The sequence below is a fragment of the Anopheles funestus genome, chromosome 3RL (assembly GCF_943734845.2).
Source record: "Anopheles funestus chromosome 3RL, idAnoFuneDA-416_04, whole genome shotgun sequence".
NCBI classification, from domain to species: domain Eukaryota; kingdom Metazoa; phylum Arthropoda; class Insecta; order Diptera; family Culicidae; genus Anopheles; species Anopheles funestus.
The window spans coordinates 33,601,238-33,618,506 of record NC_064599.1 but is presented as its reverse complement, the minus strand read 5'-3'; the positions used below and the strand labels follow the sequence as shown (position 1 = coordinate 33,618,506).

The 17,269-nt window shown below is 43.9% G+C and overlaps 1 protein-coding gene across 4 annotated transcripts; it reads left to right on the top strand.

Moving 5' to 3' along the window:
• The first annotated feature begins 36 nt into the window (after nucleotides 1-36).
• Nucleotides 37-16,990, top strand: LOC125767838 (mucin-19-like). Of its 4 annotated transcripts, none has more exons than XM_049434756.1 (16): nucleotides 39-1,012; nucleotides 3,605-3,779; nucleotides 3,935-6,896; nucleotides 7,326-7,410; nucleotides 7,505-7,718; nucleotides 7,809-8,142; nucleotides 8,243-8,366; nucleotides 8,437-9,682; nucleotides 9,754-9,888; nucleotides 9,952-10,146; nucleotides 10,225-10,861; nucleotides 10,934-11,096; nucleotides 11,186-11,460; nucleotides 11,533-12,491; nucleotides 12,590-12,916; nucleotides 13,060-16,990. In XM_049434756.1, the coding sequence occupies exons 3-16, from the start codon at nucleotides 4,318-4,320 to the stop codon at nucleotides 13,131-13,133; spliced, it is 7,347 nt and encodes a 2,448-aa protein (XP_049290713.1). In that variant the 5' UTR covers nucleotides 39-1,012; nucleotides 3,605-3,779; nucleotides 3,935-4,317; the 3' UTR covers nucleotides 13,134-16,990. The 4 variants fall into 4 exon arrangements, with proteins under 4 accessions (XP_049290715.1, XP_049290713.1, XP_049290712.1 ...); XM_049434757.1 differs by lacking the exon at nucleotides 39-1,012 and adding an exon at nucleotides 1,830-2,514; XM_049434755.1 differs by lacking the exon at nucleotides 3,605-3,779.
• Nucleotides 16,991-17,269: the final 279 nt, after the last annotated feature.

Sequence of the window (17,269 nt, the reverse complement as noted above, 5' to 3'; positions counted from 1 at the left end):
AAGAACTGAGACATACCTCATAGACGCAGCATAACAGTTTAACTGTCATTCGCGAGATGGACCAAAGTGCAGAGAAGGATTCATTCCTCCATATTTGTATAGCCATGAGCTTAGCCATCGGTAATTTTTCAAGCCGTAAATAAAGAGTGCAAAAATGACCGAATAAAACTGCTAAAACAATGCACTAACAACGGTAGTGGCACGGCTGCTGTGGAAATTGTCAGTGTTGTGTGCGTTGTAAGTGCTCGGGTGTATCGATTTTGCGTTCGACACCATCGAATGTATCGTCTTCGTTTGGTGCACTCTTCGACCAGTGACTGCGGTAAAGGATCTGCGTATGTAAAAAAAAGTTAGGTGTTCGTAAACCGTTCCCGTTCGTAAACCTTGTGCGCGAAACATTTTCCTAGCGAAAAGTGCATCCGGGGCAAGAAAATGTGTATGGCGCTAATGCTGTAGCGCTGCGGTTGCATATTCGCGGAAGGTAATTTTGCATGGATCGGTGAGCCTTCTTCCCGTGAGAAAAAGTCAACGCACAGAGAAAGAAGCAGAAAAAGTAGCCCGTCATATAATAGCTCCTGGGTGACGGCGGGGAAGGAAGAGTGATGCAAGTGTAAAATTTCTGTGTGTGTGTGTGCGTGCGTGTATCTGCCTAGCCGAATACGGTGTGTATGTGTATATGTGTGTACGTGCTTATACTATCTGTATGCATGGTTGATCCTGCCAGCCAGCTTCCTGCCAGTTTCGCGACCTGCTCGCTACCGGTTGTGCGTAGTGCGAAAAGTTCCCGTCAATCTTGCGCTAATGTCCCTGGTGTGCAATGGGAATGTATCGAAAGCCGAATAATAATAATCTGAATCAGTGTACAGTGATTTCCACGACGAACGTCATTGTGTTTCATGTACTGTGGATGTGCTAGAACAGCTGCGAAATATCATTCTGGATTAAAAATCTGGCTTTTGAAAATATGTGAAATAGAACCAGTAAATAAAATACTCATATCCATACTATCGAGGTAAGCACTAAATCGTTAAAACCAATATTTTTGTAAATTTATGGTGTAAATTCACGCTGTTGTATCATTGTATTGCTTGTGTGTGTTATTTGAACAAGATTCAACAAAATTATCATATTTTACATCTAATCCAAATCATTTAAAGAATAGCTCACAGCAGCATAACAGTGATCGAGTGGTTGTAAATGTTCTAATGAAAGGAATGGTTTACTCTTTGGTCTCAATCTTTTCGAAGCTGAAGGCAGATGAACGTTTAGCAGTCACAACAATCAAACGAATCGTTTTATCGCATTGTTTTTGCCTTGTGCAAGCTACAATGCTATATGTTGCTGCATTTATTTTAACAAAATTAAGAGATATGAGATTCGCCTATTCAGCTTTCATGTATTACTAGTAAAAAGGGAGTTTTCTATCCCAAACATGCTGCAATCATCACCTTTTCCAGCGATCATCATCAGCATCCAGGAGCATGCTGCTACGATCGTGAGATAATACGCAGCGACTGTATAGCGCAGAGCTGCTGGATGATTACGCACACTACACACTTAGCGCAAAGGGGTTCAACTTGTGTGGAGTTTTACTTTTTTGCTTCAATTTTAAATTTCACTCTGTGTTTTATTGTTGGTATTATTATATGATAAAAATAGTATTAAATATTTATTATTGCTTGTAGTTGTTCTCGTTTGTTTTTTTTTTAAATATTTGCAATAAGATTAGTATAATTAGATACAAGATCATAACCCGAGGGTTTGTCAAATCCAACAATGAATTTCTTGGCTCGGTTGCATTCCGGATGTTAGGAAGAGAGATGTCTGCGGAATTATGAAGATGGTTGGTTAGAAGCAGCCCACAATTTACTGCTGCCTCAAGGTTTCCTCTAAAAAAAAAGCTCTACATGGAAAGGATACAAGGGGTCTTTTGAGGCACCCTGTGTGCGGAAGACAATTGAGCGAGACGAATCCCCGGAGTCTCTCCGGACTTGTTTGATTTTGTGTTATTCAATCTCAATCCAAGGAGAGCGAGTGTTCAATCAGGATTGAAAACGGCGAAACTGCGTGTGGCGGTCCAATTCGTTGCAAGGTTCTACAATGGTGCATCGTATTTTGCGTAACACCGTATAATAAAAGGGAAATAGTTTGCCAGATATGTAGCGTCGATAGACAACTGCCAGGGCGAACAAAAAAAGGCGACAACGCGTGAGAAGCCAATGTGTATCGCGCGCGGTTCATTTCAACCCCGGCCGGCGTGAAGTATAAACTGGCGCGCGCGTGTGTGCGTGTGTTGGTGAGCGGGCCCGTCGTGTGTTTGTACAAGGAAAACAGAAACATAGAATGCACGGGTATCCATTTTTATTACAACACAGTTTAACGCGTCACTTTGGTTGGCTACTTGTGGGGCAAGAATGAATGACTTTCGAGGGAAAAATCGTGCATGTAATGTAGCAAAACAGTGACCAAAGTGCACAGAAACCGTTATCGAAACGTTTGCGAATGCTGTGCAAGGTGCGTTTGGCGATTGTGATTGAAAATACATGCTTCAATGTCGTCCCATCGGAATATGGGTTGTGCTTCGCTTGACAGTAGAAAATCACTGCTGCCCCCAAAGTGTGTGTTCGGTTGTAATTAATAAGAATGTCCGATACTTGTGGGTTTTTTTTCTTGTGATGAAAGCATGCTGGCAAACGTGCGTGTTGCATTGATGCTGTTTAATTGAAGCAGTGATGTTTGAAAAGTGGATGTAAAGGCAATTCTAATGTTGTTTGTTTGCTACGCACAAATGGAAATTGGTTGAAAAAGTTGTCACGAGCGGAGAAGAAAGGCAGTAAGGTAGAGAGAGAGAGTGAGCGAGCAATAGAACGAATGAGTGAAATAGAGAAAGTGAGATTGATAGATGCGAGCGTTTGTGTGTGTGTGTGTGTTGTTTTGCAGCAGCAAGCAGTTTCAATAGTAGTGGTAGTAGTATGATGCGGTATAAAGTAGGCATGATGGGCACTGCTAAGCGATAATACCGCGGGGACGGAGTAGTGTGAACCATCCGTGTAAATGTGTGTATGAGATAGCATTAGTTATGCTACGTTTTTGTATGGCCTGTATATCCTGTAAAGGGCGACCCGACGACCGCTAGCATGGAGGCATATTTTCTCTTGAAACACGAACGAATGTTAAATGCGCTTGATCTTTTTTTTTATTGTAAATCTCTGTGCAGTTTTGATACACGGATGTATGGAAGCTGTATGGTTGTATTTATTGTGTACGAATTATGATTTTTTACATCATGAGTGGTTTTACAAGTTCTACTGCTTGGCATGCTAATAAGACAAAACCCATTCTACTGTTCCCACTATCTACTACTGCGTTACGACTTGCAATCTATGCTAGCTAATTATTATGTTGCATTACAATATGCCAAACAGTACTTAAAATTGAAAAAAAACGTGGAAACAACAATCAAACTACTACCAGTTGGATGTTACCTCATTGATTTGTTTCGTGTTATTGTCTTAATTTACTTTTTTTATTTTACTATGTTCTACATAAAAACGCCAAAGTGCAGAGGAGAACTACGATTGCTGATTGAAATGTATAATTTTAGCGGTGCTGTGTTAGTGTAACAAAAATATGGAATTCACTTTAAGAAGATGTTAATCAATTAAATGAAAATAAGTTTACCAGTTATTATAGTGGTGTAATGTTAATATAAGATGAAATGTGATGGCCTTACAGCAATGACAAACAAATGCAATTGATACGATTATTCAATTTGTCTGGTAAGCAATTGTAAGAAAATTTTGTTAATAGTTGATTGAAACGACACAAATAATTCCCTAAAAATAAAAAAATAAATTGCGAAATCAACTGCGTGATAGAATTTCAAACATTAATGATGTTTTTATTGTTTTCTCTGTTTTCTTTTTATTTTTAGATTAAAATGGTATTGCTGGCCCAAGGGCCGTGGCCCTTCGATACTGTTGCCCAACTGCAAAGTAACTGGAAGCTTGATCAAAATACAACCGGCTACCGTAGTTGCTATCGTTACCCGTGCACTATTTCATCCGAATCATCGAGCGTTACGTCCACCAGTGACTGTACCATCAAGAAGCGATTAAACGATAAGCCATTCTTCCAAAGGACAACCGAATCGCCCGTTGACGTATTAACACTACCAGTAGGAAGAGTTTTCCGTGAACCGTCCTGGTCTGCGTTATCATTGCAGTTGAACGTCGCCACTAACGTGACCAGACCGAACCGGTGGCAAAGATTGTTGATGGGCCCGCTGGCGGCGGAAGCCCCGCATTCTTTCACTGCATGGATTCAATGAGTCGCAACGAGGCGAACAGCAGCAGCCACCACCAAAACAAGGTGGTCTTAATGAATCAAGGAACTGATAGCAATAACGAAGGAGCTAATAATCTAACAAGTAGCGGTAGCAGCGTTAACAGCAGCGGCGGCACCAACAGCCACAGTAACAGCACACGAGGCAACAGCACTAGCAGCAGTAGCAGTAGTAGAAACAACCTTATTAGTATTAGCGGTAGTAAGAGCAATAGCGGTGTCAGTGACGGTAACCCTGGTAACGGCGATACACTCGGCGGCAAAGCGAACCAACCGACGCATCCCACTATTCATCAGCATCATCGTCTTCAGCAGCATCCCGTGTCGGCTGCACTCGATCATCCTGCGTCGGTCGAAACCGATCGTGGTAGCTATAACGCAATAGTGGGTGTTGTGGGGGTGGTACCGACTGTCGTTTCCTCCTCATCAACGGCAGATATCAAAGATTCGAACTTTGACGACGACAACGAGTGGGACGTCGGAATTGGTGATTTAATAATCGATTTAGACGCCGACATTGAAAAGACTGGTGCGAATCAGCAACAGATACAGCAGCAACAGCAGCAGCGACAGCAACTGCAGCAGCAGAATCAACACGCGTCCAGCAGTAGCTGTACGACTCCCGTTGGTGGTGTGCTGCAATTCCTATCAACCAGCGGTGGTGGTGGCAGTAGCAGTAGTGGCAATAGCGGTGAGCCATCAACAGCTGCCATATCTTCCGTGGCTACTCATAGCAATCAGGCACGAGGCGGAAACGCTTCGGTGAAAGGCCGAAAAACCAGCCCGGTTAGTGTGTCAAGTGACGCTAGAGAAAAAACTGCTTCCTCCGGACCGGGAAGTAGCGCTAGCGGTGGTAGTAGCTCGAAAGGACACCATCATCATCATCACCACCATCACCACCATCATCATCACCATCATCGGCACAAACAACAGCAGCAGTTGAGCGGTAGTAGCAGTAGTAACAGCTTGAGCGCAGGAGATAAAAGTGGAGAATCACAAGGTAGTAGTAGAGTTCGTACCTCAAGTAATACATCTACGGGTGGTTCATCAGCTGTCACATCGCACTCTGCCGAGTCTGGCTCTGTAAGTGCTGCGCCAACATCTGCAGGATCAGGAATAAGATCTGCTACGGGAAACGACACTCCCGATAGTGGTGGTTCACGTGGAGAATCGACTCACACATATACGAATACCCACGGTGGTAGTCGAGGCAAACAAAACGCACCTGGAAGCAGCAGCAGCAGCAACAGCAGCAGCAGCAGCAGCAGTGGTGGCAATAGTAACAACAGTACCAGCAATACCACAATGTCTTCGACTACCAGCAGCTCGGGTAGTAAGTCAACGACCAAACTGTCCGTTGACCATCAAGCAACCCTAGATAAGGGGCTTAAAATGAAGATCAAGCGTACGAAACCAGGCACAAAAACATCCGAAGCAAAGCATGAAATTGTCAAATCGGATCAAAACGGCACCACACCTACAACGGCAACGTTAAGTTCCGGCGGTGGTACGGGTGTAAACACGACGGGCATTGGATCGTCCGGTGCCCTAACAAGCACGACTGGTGTAACGGGCATGACCACAGCATCTCTAGTAGGCACTGGCTCGAGTTCCTTGACAGCTGGTGTAGGTGCATTAGGGGGTGGAGGACCTACCATGAACGTCAGTACCGGTGGAGGTACAACGGGTGGTCATTTAACGACTGATTCCGATAGTACGGGTATGGGTGGTGGTGGCACCATCGGAACGGCCGGTGGAGTGGTGGGAAGTGGAGTTGGAGGAGTGATGAATACGGGATTAAATTCGGCTGCAGGTGGTGGCCATCCAACCAGCGGATCGGGTGTGATCGGATCTGGTGTCAATTGTGGCAATCCACTCCTCAATAGCAACACACCCAATGGCAGTAATAACAGTAATTTAAGCATGAATAACAGTGGCAGTGCTGGTAGCAACAGTGGCAGTGGGAGTAACATCAACACCGGCAGTATCGTTCTGGGTAGCTCGGGAAAGAAGCATTCGTCACAGTCCGCCAGTGTTGGTACCATCGGTGGTAACAATAGCAATAGTGGTAACAGCAATGCCCAACAGCAGATGGGCTCTAATATCCTTGCGTCGCAACAACAGCAACAGTCCCAGCAGCACCAGCAACATCAACAACCGGCCCAGAGTTCAAACAAACGCGGCAGCAGCAGCCACCGGCGAGACAAGGGAAAGGATAAAACTACACACCACAATCAGCGTGATAAGAATGAGCAGTTGCAACAGCAGCATCAAGCAGCCGGTGGCACTAGCGGACCAGCGGATATTGGAATTGGTTCCAGTGGACTAACCAGTAGCCGATCCACGAGTAGTAGTAACTGCATTTGCGTGGTCAATCACGATGTGCAAGTAAACGGGTTACTCCAGCAGCAACAGCAACAGCCCTGTTCCAGTGCATCCTGTATATATGCTAAGTCCGGAAGCAATAATGCTGATCATGGTAATGCTGGCAGCATAACACTCGGGTCATCGCACCGAATAGGAGCAGGAGGAATCATTCCAGGAAGCTTAAGGTATGAAAACAATATAATCTTGGGGTTAGAATAAGTGAAATTAAAGAGTTAACTCTTTGTCTTTTTGAAGAGTTTTTTTTTGTCTTTATATTACATATTAATTTGATGCATTCGCAAAGCCAAAACCATTTGCAGCGACACACCCCTGTATGAGTTGTTTAACTCATCAGTGATATTCATGAACGATCATTCTCATGCAATGCGAAAGATAAAGCTGTTAAAGGTTGAAATAGGATGGTTTCCTTCTAACGATACACAAGGAAGAAATTACGTGCGATTATGTATCATTTTATTCTTTATTATTTTGTTGGAAAAATGTTTAAATTGGTATATTTTTTTATTATTATTAACGAAACTACACAAACTAATGAAATATAGGTAAAATAGCGCAATATTCGCAATATATTTACATGTGTTGTGTCTTTACAGTGTTGGCACGGGTACAAACTCTGGAAGTGCTACTAGCGCCCCGAACGCTCCTGGTCCACCGGTGCTAGGCAAGGACATCAATAAGGTAAAATGATCTCATATGAACCATACGACTATAAATTAGATGATAATTTGCATCCAATGTTTTACAAAATATGTTTATTCTTCCCCTTCTTTAGCTATTAAACCTAAATGTTCCTAGCACAGGAACACATAATTCCAGTGGAACTAATACCAACAGTAGCAGTATAACCGGCTCCGGTAGCAGTAACATTGCGAATGTCAACAATATGCATGCCGGTGGAACCGGTGTGCTAAAAGCTCAACTACAGGCAGGCTCCATGGCTGGAACGGCTAGCGATGCTGGCGGAACGACGACAACCAACATGATGGGTAATGAATGATACAAAGCGCATCACTAAAGCACGAAATAAGTATTGGAAAGTGACATTTGTGTTTTTGTTTTTTTTTCATACCAAAAAGGTGTGGGAATGTTTGGCGGCAGTGTTGCATCTTCGCCCAACCTCTCGGCCGCTCTGTCAGCGCACGACGATAAAAGTGGTTCGAGCCCACCACCCGCCAAGCGTCACAAAGGCGAACGGAAGGAAATGGTAGACGTTTGCGTTGGTACGTCCGTTGGCACAATAACCGAACCGGACTGTTTGGGTCCCTGCGAGCCAGGCACGTCCGTCACGCTGGAGGGAATTGTTTGGCACGAAACGGAAGGTGGTGTTTTGGTGGTAAACGTTACTTGGCGGGGCAAAACCTACGTCGGGACGTTGATCGATTGTACCAAACACGATTGGGCACCTCCTAGGTAAGTGGTTAACATGACATACTTTAAACGGATGAAATATTAAACGATCATTAGTGAATGTGTGGCTTATTTTGCTAATGTTTGTATTTTGTTGTTTCAGGTTTTGTGATTCTCCAACCGAAGAATTAGACTCGAGAACACCAAAAGGACGCGGAAAAAGAGGACGAAGTTCAGCATTGCTGCCATCGAACGATCTTAGCAATTTCACAGAAACGCGAAGCTCGGTAAGCCTTCCTTCAAATAATTTCGAAGGACGAAATTTGTAATCTATGTTTTCTGCATTATCTATTACAGATGCACAGCAAGTTGAGAAATGGTGGTTCGAAGGGACGAGGAGGCCGAGGGGGCATTATCGAGACGAATGCGGCAAGCGGTGGTGCAACCGGTAGTGCAAAACTTCCAACGCTCTCTGCCAGCGCAAATGTGGTTGGAGCGGGCAACAATGGTGGATCGCTCGGTGCCACCAATACACCCTCCACATCTCCCGTAGCTTTTCTTCCACCGCGGGCAGAAAAGCGCAAATCAAAAGATGAGTCTCCTTCTCCACTTGGTGCCGGTAGTGGTAGTGGCACCACCGGTGGCGTTGGCAGTAATAATGGTGCTTCGAACACCATGAGCAATAATGTGATAAACCCGGCGTCTGTAAATATGGCAGGTTCCGGTAGCTCCGGCAATGGAGGAAATGGTTTTAACAATGGTTCCAACACGGACGGTGGTCACACGTCGAACGCCGCGTCGATCGTTAACCTCGTGACGGGTTTGAACGTGCAGGTGGCCGGTAGCGGTACAAGCAGTGGCGGTGGATCGGCCTGTAAAAAGGCGAAAAGCAGCACCGCGGCATGTGCTATTTCACCGGTATTACTTGAGTGTCCTGAACAAGACTGTAGCAAAAAGTACAAGCACGCTAACGGGCTAAAGTACCATCAGAGTCATGCACATGCTGGCAGTGCCTCTTCGATGGATGAGGATTCATTGCAAGCACCCGAGTCACCGCAACGGATAGCACCTTCGCCAACCACCAACAATGCGGCACCGTCACCCCTGTCCATGGTCGTCGGTAGTAACACAGCTCTTCCTACATCAGGCACAGGTGGTGGCGTCGGTGGTAGTGGGTCGTCGTCTGCGGGCAACAACAGTGAACTCGTGCTGGCCCTATCTACCACGTCGGGTGGTTCAGGTTCCAGCTCTGCCATAGCGACATCATCTGCTCCTTCACCATCACAAACAGTGTCCGGATCTGCTTCCTGTATTTCAACCGTGTCTAGTCAATTGTCACAACAAAATTTAGCATCTAAACAACAGCCTCTTGGCCCAAGTGGTGCCAGCACAATCAACAATGGAACTGTTGGGGGTAGCATGAGTTCGCAAGACGCTAGCTCAGCGGCAACCCATACAGCAAGTAACATTTTACACCAGTCATCAACTACCGATCAAATGCCACCATCTGGTGCATCCCTCGGAGGCAGTGAACAGCAAGATGTTGGTCACGGTTCCACTGGAAACGCTGACATGGCAGATGGCGGTCCAACATCTATGAATGGTATGCATCGAAATGATTTTTTTCATCCGTCGATATGAACTCTAATCTGTGTATCGTTTCTTCCACTTTAGATGAAGATCCAAGTGTAAGTGTGACAGGAGGAATGAATGCTAATGCGGTATCATCGGTTGCAATAGCACGATCGCCGGCAGTTAACATTGGAATGTTGTCAAATGCTACATCCGCTCCTTCTACGCCGATGGATGGTAAGCGAACTTAACTGCCTGAACTTCATATGTACAGTTGGATAATTTTCCTGTTCATTTCAGCCCATAAACCTCCGCACAGCTACGCTAAGCAGAAGAAAAGTCGCAAATCGCCCGGTCCATCTACCAACACCGATTATGACTCATTGGCTTCATCGGCGGCTAATCGCACGGAAGACGTTCAAAGTCCAGCTTACAGTGATATTAGTGACGATTCCACTCCCGTTACCGATGCGACAGATCTGCCCATGGGAGCTGGTAAGTCTTAGAAGAGCACTCCGAAGTATTAAAAATTCTCATGCATCCATATGCTAATGATCGATGTTGTACTTATAGAAAAATCAAAAGGATCTCATCTGACGGAAGGCACCAGGAAAACGAACGAAGCACCGGTAGAATCTGTGAACAATCCTAGCAACAGCGCTCCAAGCACGGGTGGTCCCCTTGGACCATTGTCCAGCTATGGGCTTTATCCATATTATGCCCATCAGCAACCACCTCCGCCACCACCACCGGGCGGTCCGTACTTTCCCACGGCGGCAGATCTGGGTGCGAATAAGCCACCGCCGCCACCACCAATCGGTTCGGTCCCATTACCTCATGGTGTAGCAGCAAACATTGCGCCTCCGTCTGCCTCCGTCACTGGAGGACCACTCGAGTATAGCAAAAATAAGGAGCCGCCGTTGGATCTTATGAACAAACCAAACAACACAGGACCACCACAACCACATCCAATGCATCAATCGCAACCTCCACCATCGGTATTGCCACCGCCACCATCGTTAGCACCAAGCGGACCACCTACTGGACCGGATGGTGTTCGGACGGCCGGTGGGCTAATGTTAAATCCTTCGATAACCGCCGGATTGAACCCGATGGGAGGTGGTAATGATGTGAAGGATGGTTCCATGTTAAATGCTGGTCCTCCTCCACCACCGGGCGGAAAAGTATTACCACACTACTATCCTTACGGGTACGTATGATCGCTAAGGTTTTTTTATGTGTAAGTATAGCTAATCTGCATCTTCATTGTTTGTTTGCACAGCTATGTTCCACCCGGTTACAATTATCCTGGTCTCGATGCTGGTTATGGTCAGCTCTCGGTAATATCGGACGAAACAAAACACAGTCCGGTCGTTACAGTCAAGGAGGAACGGTTGAAAGAGAGCCAAAGTCCTAGCGAGTATAGTAAACTGGGTGCTTCACCGGTAAGTGTAACGCGAGAATCATCTTCAAGTAATGAAAGAAGAAATATTATAATTGACCGGTTTTGTTAAACTGATTGGTTCCTTTGCAGCTCATGGCCTCAAAACTCATAAAATCGGAATCTACGAAAGACATAAAGACTGAACCTGGCCTAAGTGGAAGTGGCGGTCCATCACTACACGGACCCGGCTTGCATCCTAAGGATCCGCAACAAGTTGGCCCAAATCAACAACCGCCTTCCCTACCACCACAATCCCTCGGTCCATATGGTAGCATGTTCCGACATGGACTGGGCGTCGGTCCACCACCCGGTGGTCCTCCACCACCATCCCACATCGCAACGTCGAGAGAGGAAGATCTTAGAAGGTGCGTTTAAACACTTTAAACAGAATGGCAGAGATAAATTTTGGATTAATGTATATTTTACTATTTTTTTAGAATGTTCAGCTACGCTGATCAACGACGCAATCCTCCACCATCGGGTCATCCCGGCGGTCCACCAGGTTTGCCGCCCGGACTGAATCCAAAGGATGAACCACACTCTCCGTCATCGCACGGGCAATCACAACAGCAATCCGGATTGCATGGACAATCGCTGTCGGGTCAAGGTTCGGGCAAAAGTTCGAAGTCTTCTTCGGGACAAAGCTCATCGTCGTCATCGTCCGGTGGAGGCAGTAGCAAGGGAATGGGCAAAGGTTCGGACAGTGGTAGCGGAAGTATCAAGCAGGAGGACAAAGAAAGCAGTGCGCTGAAACTGAAACAGCAGCAACAGCAGGAGGGCCAAAAACCGACGATGGAAACGCAAGGCCCACCGCCACCGCCAACGTCACAGTACTATTCACCTTCGCTCTACATGAGCGCCTCACCGTTTGGGTTTGATCCGAACCATCAAATGTACCGACAGATGTTGGTTTCGACTGCGCCGTACTCGGCCGCACCGTACCATTTGCAAATACCGCGCTTCAATCACCCGCCCGAGGATCTGTCCCGGAATCAAAGTACGAAAGCGCTTGATCTGCTGCAGCACCATGCAAGTCAGTACTACAACTCACACAAGATACACGAGCTTAGCGAGCGCGCAATGAAAAGTCCGACCAGCAACAGCGTTAAAGTAAGCGTATCAAGTCCCAATCTCTCGCAGCAACCAGGTTGCCAAAATCCTAATCTATGCATTCCTCCACCAAACAGTAGTAGCGCAGGATTGTCTTTACAGCAACAACAGCAGCAGCAGCAACAACAGTCAGTTGCTGCCGCACAACAACAATCAGCAAATTCTAGTGGTGGCGGTGGTGGTGGTGGTGGTGGCGGTGGCGTTGGGGGAGGCGGTGGTGGTGGTGGTGGGCCACCACCATTACAGCAATCATCGCAACCTCCTTCAGCGGGAAACCATATGCAAGGTGAGAATGGACATTTTTACGTTTTTTTTATTTTGTCCATCACGTTTAAAATTACAACAAAAATTTAATGTTTTTTCTGTTTTCACATTTCATTGTAGGAAACTCAGTAAATAGCAATAGCGGGAGCAGTGGTAATGTAAATAGTGGAAACAGCGGTGTCAGTGGTGGTCCTGGTGGAGCGAATAATGCTGGCGGTAATGCTGGCAGTGGTAATTCTGGTGGTGGTATTGACGGCCAAGGTAAAGATCACAGTGGAGGCGGTAGTTCCGGCAGCTCCCAACAGCAATCTTCCTCTGGTGGGGGTGGTGGTTCCAGCAGTGGTGGAAATGCCGGAACACGAAGTCCACCACCACAACGTCATGTGCACACACACCATCATACCCACGTGGGACTTGGTTACCCGATGTTTCAAGCACCATACGGAGGTAAGAGGAATTATTAATGCACATCATGCGTGTGTTGTGTCATGAGATATAACTGAGCTAGCTCGATCGTTAGGTCGCTAAGACCTAAGTCTTACTTGTCTAACACTAACACTAACATTCATCTGTCTTCTCTTCACTTTTAGCCGTACTAGCGAGCCCTCAGGCAGCGGCCGTTACTGTGCTAAGTCCCTTCCAGACGGGACCACCTACCAAGTGAAGCAAGAAAACGTATCGGCCCGCCAAATAAGCACCGACGGATTGGCAGCAGCGCGTGTTCCTTTTTGCAGTTGGGTTGTATATGTGCGTGTATGCACGCGCGTATGTATGTATGTATGTATGTGTGTGTGTGATAAACATATGACTTACGATCCCAATGCTCGCGTTTCCCGCAAACCATTCACTCTATTATCATAACTGTCGCTATGAAGCAACAGGACAGCGTACGGTAGGAAGTAAAAGGAATGCTTTTCTTAGCGATAACACAGGACGAAGCAAATCATTTACCTTGCAGACGATTGGTAGTAATTTAAAGCGGACCAGTTCAGTTCAAGTAGCGTATTTAATGGTGTAATCACGTAGTAAAATTCGTACGAACCTTCTATCATTTGCGTGGGTGACATAGAGCTTACATACAGGCAGATTAGATTTTACTCTAATGGGCAAAAATTGGGTCGGTATTGTACACTACAAAAGTCACCGCAACAGAAGTATATGTTCAATTTCATATAGCGTTTGTATGATGAAAACGCGTGACAGGGTTTTTATTGTTTGTTTTTTTTTTTGTATTAATTTGGCCTTATTCCACACAAGACTGCGTTTTCATTTGTTTTATATCCGTCACTGATCTCACTGATTATGGAGTGGTGCGTCATAGTGATGGCAGCAGTGGGCAATGTTTTCTACGCCGTCCATAAGGACATCGATTGTAGTGCCCGATAAGTAGACAGTTTGTCTTGTTGTAATTCTTTTTCTTCTATAATTTTGTTCCGTTTTTTTGCCAAATTCATAATTTGTTGTGTTGTTTCCACTTTTAAGAAGCACTTAAAATACTGTTCAAAGTGTAGTAGCGCTCTAACTAAAAAGTCTAGCCTCTAATATATGCAAAAGCAAATCCATTCAGCGGCAAATGATCAATGTTATTCGGTAGCAAAACAAAAAAAAACATCAACAAATGGTCCCCACAACAGTGCGAAGGGTGTAAATATTGAGCGCGCGCGCGCCTATGTTGGAATAAGCAAAAAAATACTGTTTCGTGATATCAGATCAAGTATTAAATTCACGATCGAAGTTGTATCGCACAGCGAACCGATGAAAATCGCTCGTTTGGGTGTCCAATGGACTTCTCGCAAACTGCAATGCAAGTGTAACAGCGGGAAAAAGAGAAAGGGCGTATAAATGATCATCAAAATCGTTCGCTGCAAAGTGCAAAATAGAGACGGAGCGATGATAAACGTGTCCATATGATGTTGCATTGTCGATTTTTTTTTTTGGGAAGAACAGAACGAAAGATTGGATAGTAATATGCGGAAGACACGTTTGTGGAGGTGTGGCATGTTGTTATATATATATTCATACGTATATTTTTGTACAAAAACAAGACGAAGCGAATGTTTGGCAACGGTGCAAACAATCCGGCAACGGTTGATATAAATGCTGAGTATGGTTAAAAGCAGTTAAACGTATGGGGACAGTACAGCGAATACATAATACTACATAGCACGGCGCAAAAAACACACACACATTAACCTTAGGTGCAGTTAATCGAGTAACGCGTACTGGCAGCCCAATCTGTGGCCAACTTATGCGCGCAGCATTTTGTTGTACAATTTTGTAGAAAATAATTCATAAGCGATGAATTAATTAAACTAGCGGTTAGTGTGTCATATCGTGTAAGCAGAACCCTTGATTTAGTAAAGGGAGTTTGTGCGTTTGTGAAGTTTGGAGGAACAGGAATGCTGTAATTATGAAGTATAAACCCTTTGGACCGATAGTTGGTGGAAGTTTGTGTATGTATGCTACGTATATGTTAGAGATGTAAAGTGCAAAAAGGGTCGAACGGTAGTGTGTATATCCTCGTAGGAACGCGCTGAGTGCGTTGAGTTAGCTTAAGTAAAATAAGTTTACGCAAGTGTGCGCAAACAAACGAGACAATGCTGTAAATGGTTAGCGAAACATATATAATACAAATGCAAATCGTACAGATGTGTATGTGCGCATATACACATTACAGGAAGAAGGTGGGAAGGTAACGTAACGTTTCCTTCCCGGGGGTTTGGGGTTGCATTTCTTTAACACTTCTCAAAATGGATCCCCTTCGGTGGTCTTATAGCCAAGATGATGACGTTGGGATGACGTTGTGTTGTGGACACTTTTGGTAACTAGCCAACATGAGGAACCACAAGACCGGGTTGTGGCTTGTGATTCGTTTTATGTATAATGCATAAGTTGTGGAGATAAAGTTGAATAATGAACCGGCAAGTCAATCAAACAATTTTGTCACACAGGCTAGATAAAGCGATCATAGACAACAACCGCGAATAAGCGGTTTTACCTAAGCGTTAGTCCACACTCAGTTACATATACACACATTACATGAAAACAGAGCGAACTGTTTCGAATGATTACTAAACAAAGAAGCTTTTAAAAGAGGAATCGTATCGAAAGTTGTGTATTGTATGTACATAGATATATAACTATAACTCTGGAACCGTGTTTCGATAAGTACGATAAGAATACGTACGTGTGTGTGTGTTTGTGTAATTGTGTTACAAGAATGATTTCAGCGAAGTTAGATGCTGCTGAACTCAGCATGCATTTTCCAATGGCACATCACACGCGCGCGATGGTTTTGTTTAAATGTATTATTATTTTTCTCCTATCTCCTGGATATATGCGCTAGGGAAGGTTATGGAATGGTAACATATTTCGTCCATTTCAATGAGTATCTCCAAACGTAACAAATATCATTATGTTTTCTGTGTGTGTGTGTGTGGTTTTTTTTCCTTTTGTTTATCCCTTTGCTCTGTGATGATAAGAGCTGGCTGGGTATTAGAACATTCTTTATTACAAAAAAAAACACATCCAAAAGGGCCAAAACGCGCATCATTATTCTGCTTTACACAAAATGCTTTCGGTGTTCGGCGGGGAACGTTAAATCTCGTAAGCAAGCTGCACACTCCTGCAGCCGCTGAAAGTAACAACAATTTATTTAAAACTATTGTTTCCAATCAGTACTACTACATTACTACTAGCCCACATTGCTGGCGCGAATATCTATGACACATAATCTTCCTCTCCCATGTGCGCGAACACACTTCTTATGATGGCGCAATCCAACTATCTGTTACAAAGTGTTTGCCGCGAAATTGAAAATGAATAGAAACGGTTCAATTTGCAGCGTATGACGGCACAGTAATACACCGAAACAGCGCTAAAAAACACACACACGCGGCAAGAGAGCGAAAAGGAACGAAAGCCAATACCTCCTAGCTGGGGAGGTATGATATGTGCTTCAATACAAAACGTTTATTATTAAAACAAACGAAAATGGCCACAGAAAAATGCAGTAAGTTGAATGTGTATAAATAATTATAATAATAATAACTATTAACTAATAATAATATTAAAAATAATTATAACTGGAAACCCCTAGGCATAACGAAAATTACTATTACTCTCGACATTACCGAATGTTTGCTTATAAATGTTCGGACAAAATGAATAATGAAGAAAAAAAGGACAGACATACAAAATCTGCTAAATGTGAAAATTGCAAACCGCACATACAAAAAAAGAAGAAAAACATGGTATATATATATATAGAAAAGATATATATATATATATATATATATATATATATATATATATATATATATCAACATATATAAATATGAATATAGCTCCTATCAAAATCATACCTACATAATATATATAGGAGGAAACATTCCTTGTATTGGAGTAAATAAACAAAGTAAAACAAACAGATCAATACTGGAGAGTAAAAAACCAGAAACAGCAAGTACACACATGGGCAAAAAAAATTGAATAAAATCAAAAATTTAAAAATAATTAAAATCTTGTCATTTTTTTTCGTGATACTTTTGTGTTTAGCTAAACGTGTATTGTGTTATTTTTAGTATAATTTTGCGTTTCGGTACTACCTACTATATAGTACAGTAGAACGAGTTTATTCATTCGTTTGTTGACGATTATACCGAAAATACTTACACTATTTATAAATTCTGTATGTTTTTTTAGTCTTTTTAATGTTTGTGGAACAAAATAGAATGAAAATGTTTCGCAAAAGCTTAACTCTTCATTTAAGGCATCAACACAAACTGCCATTAATCCATT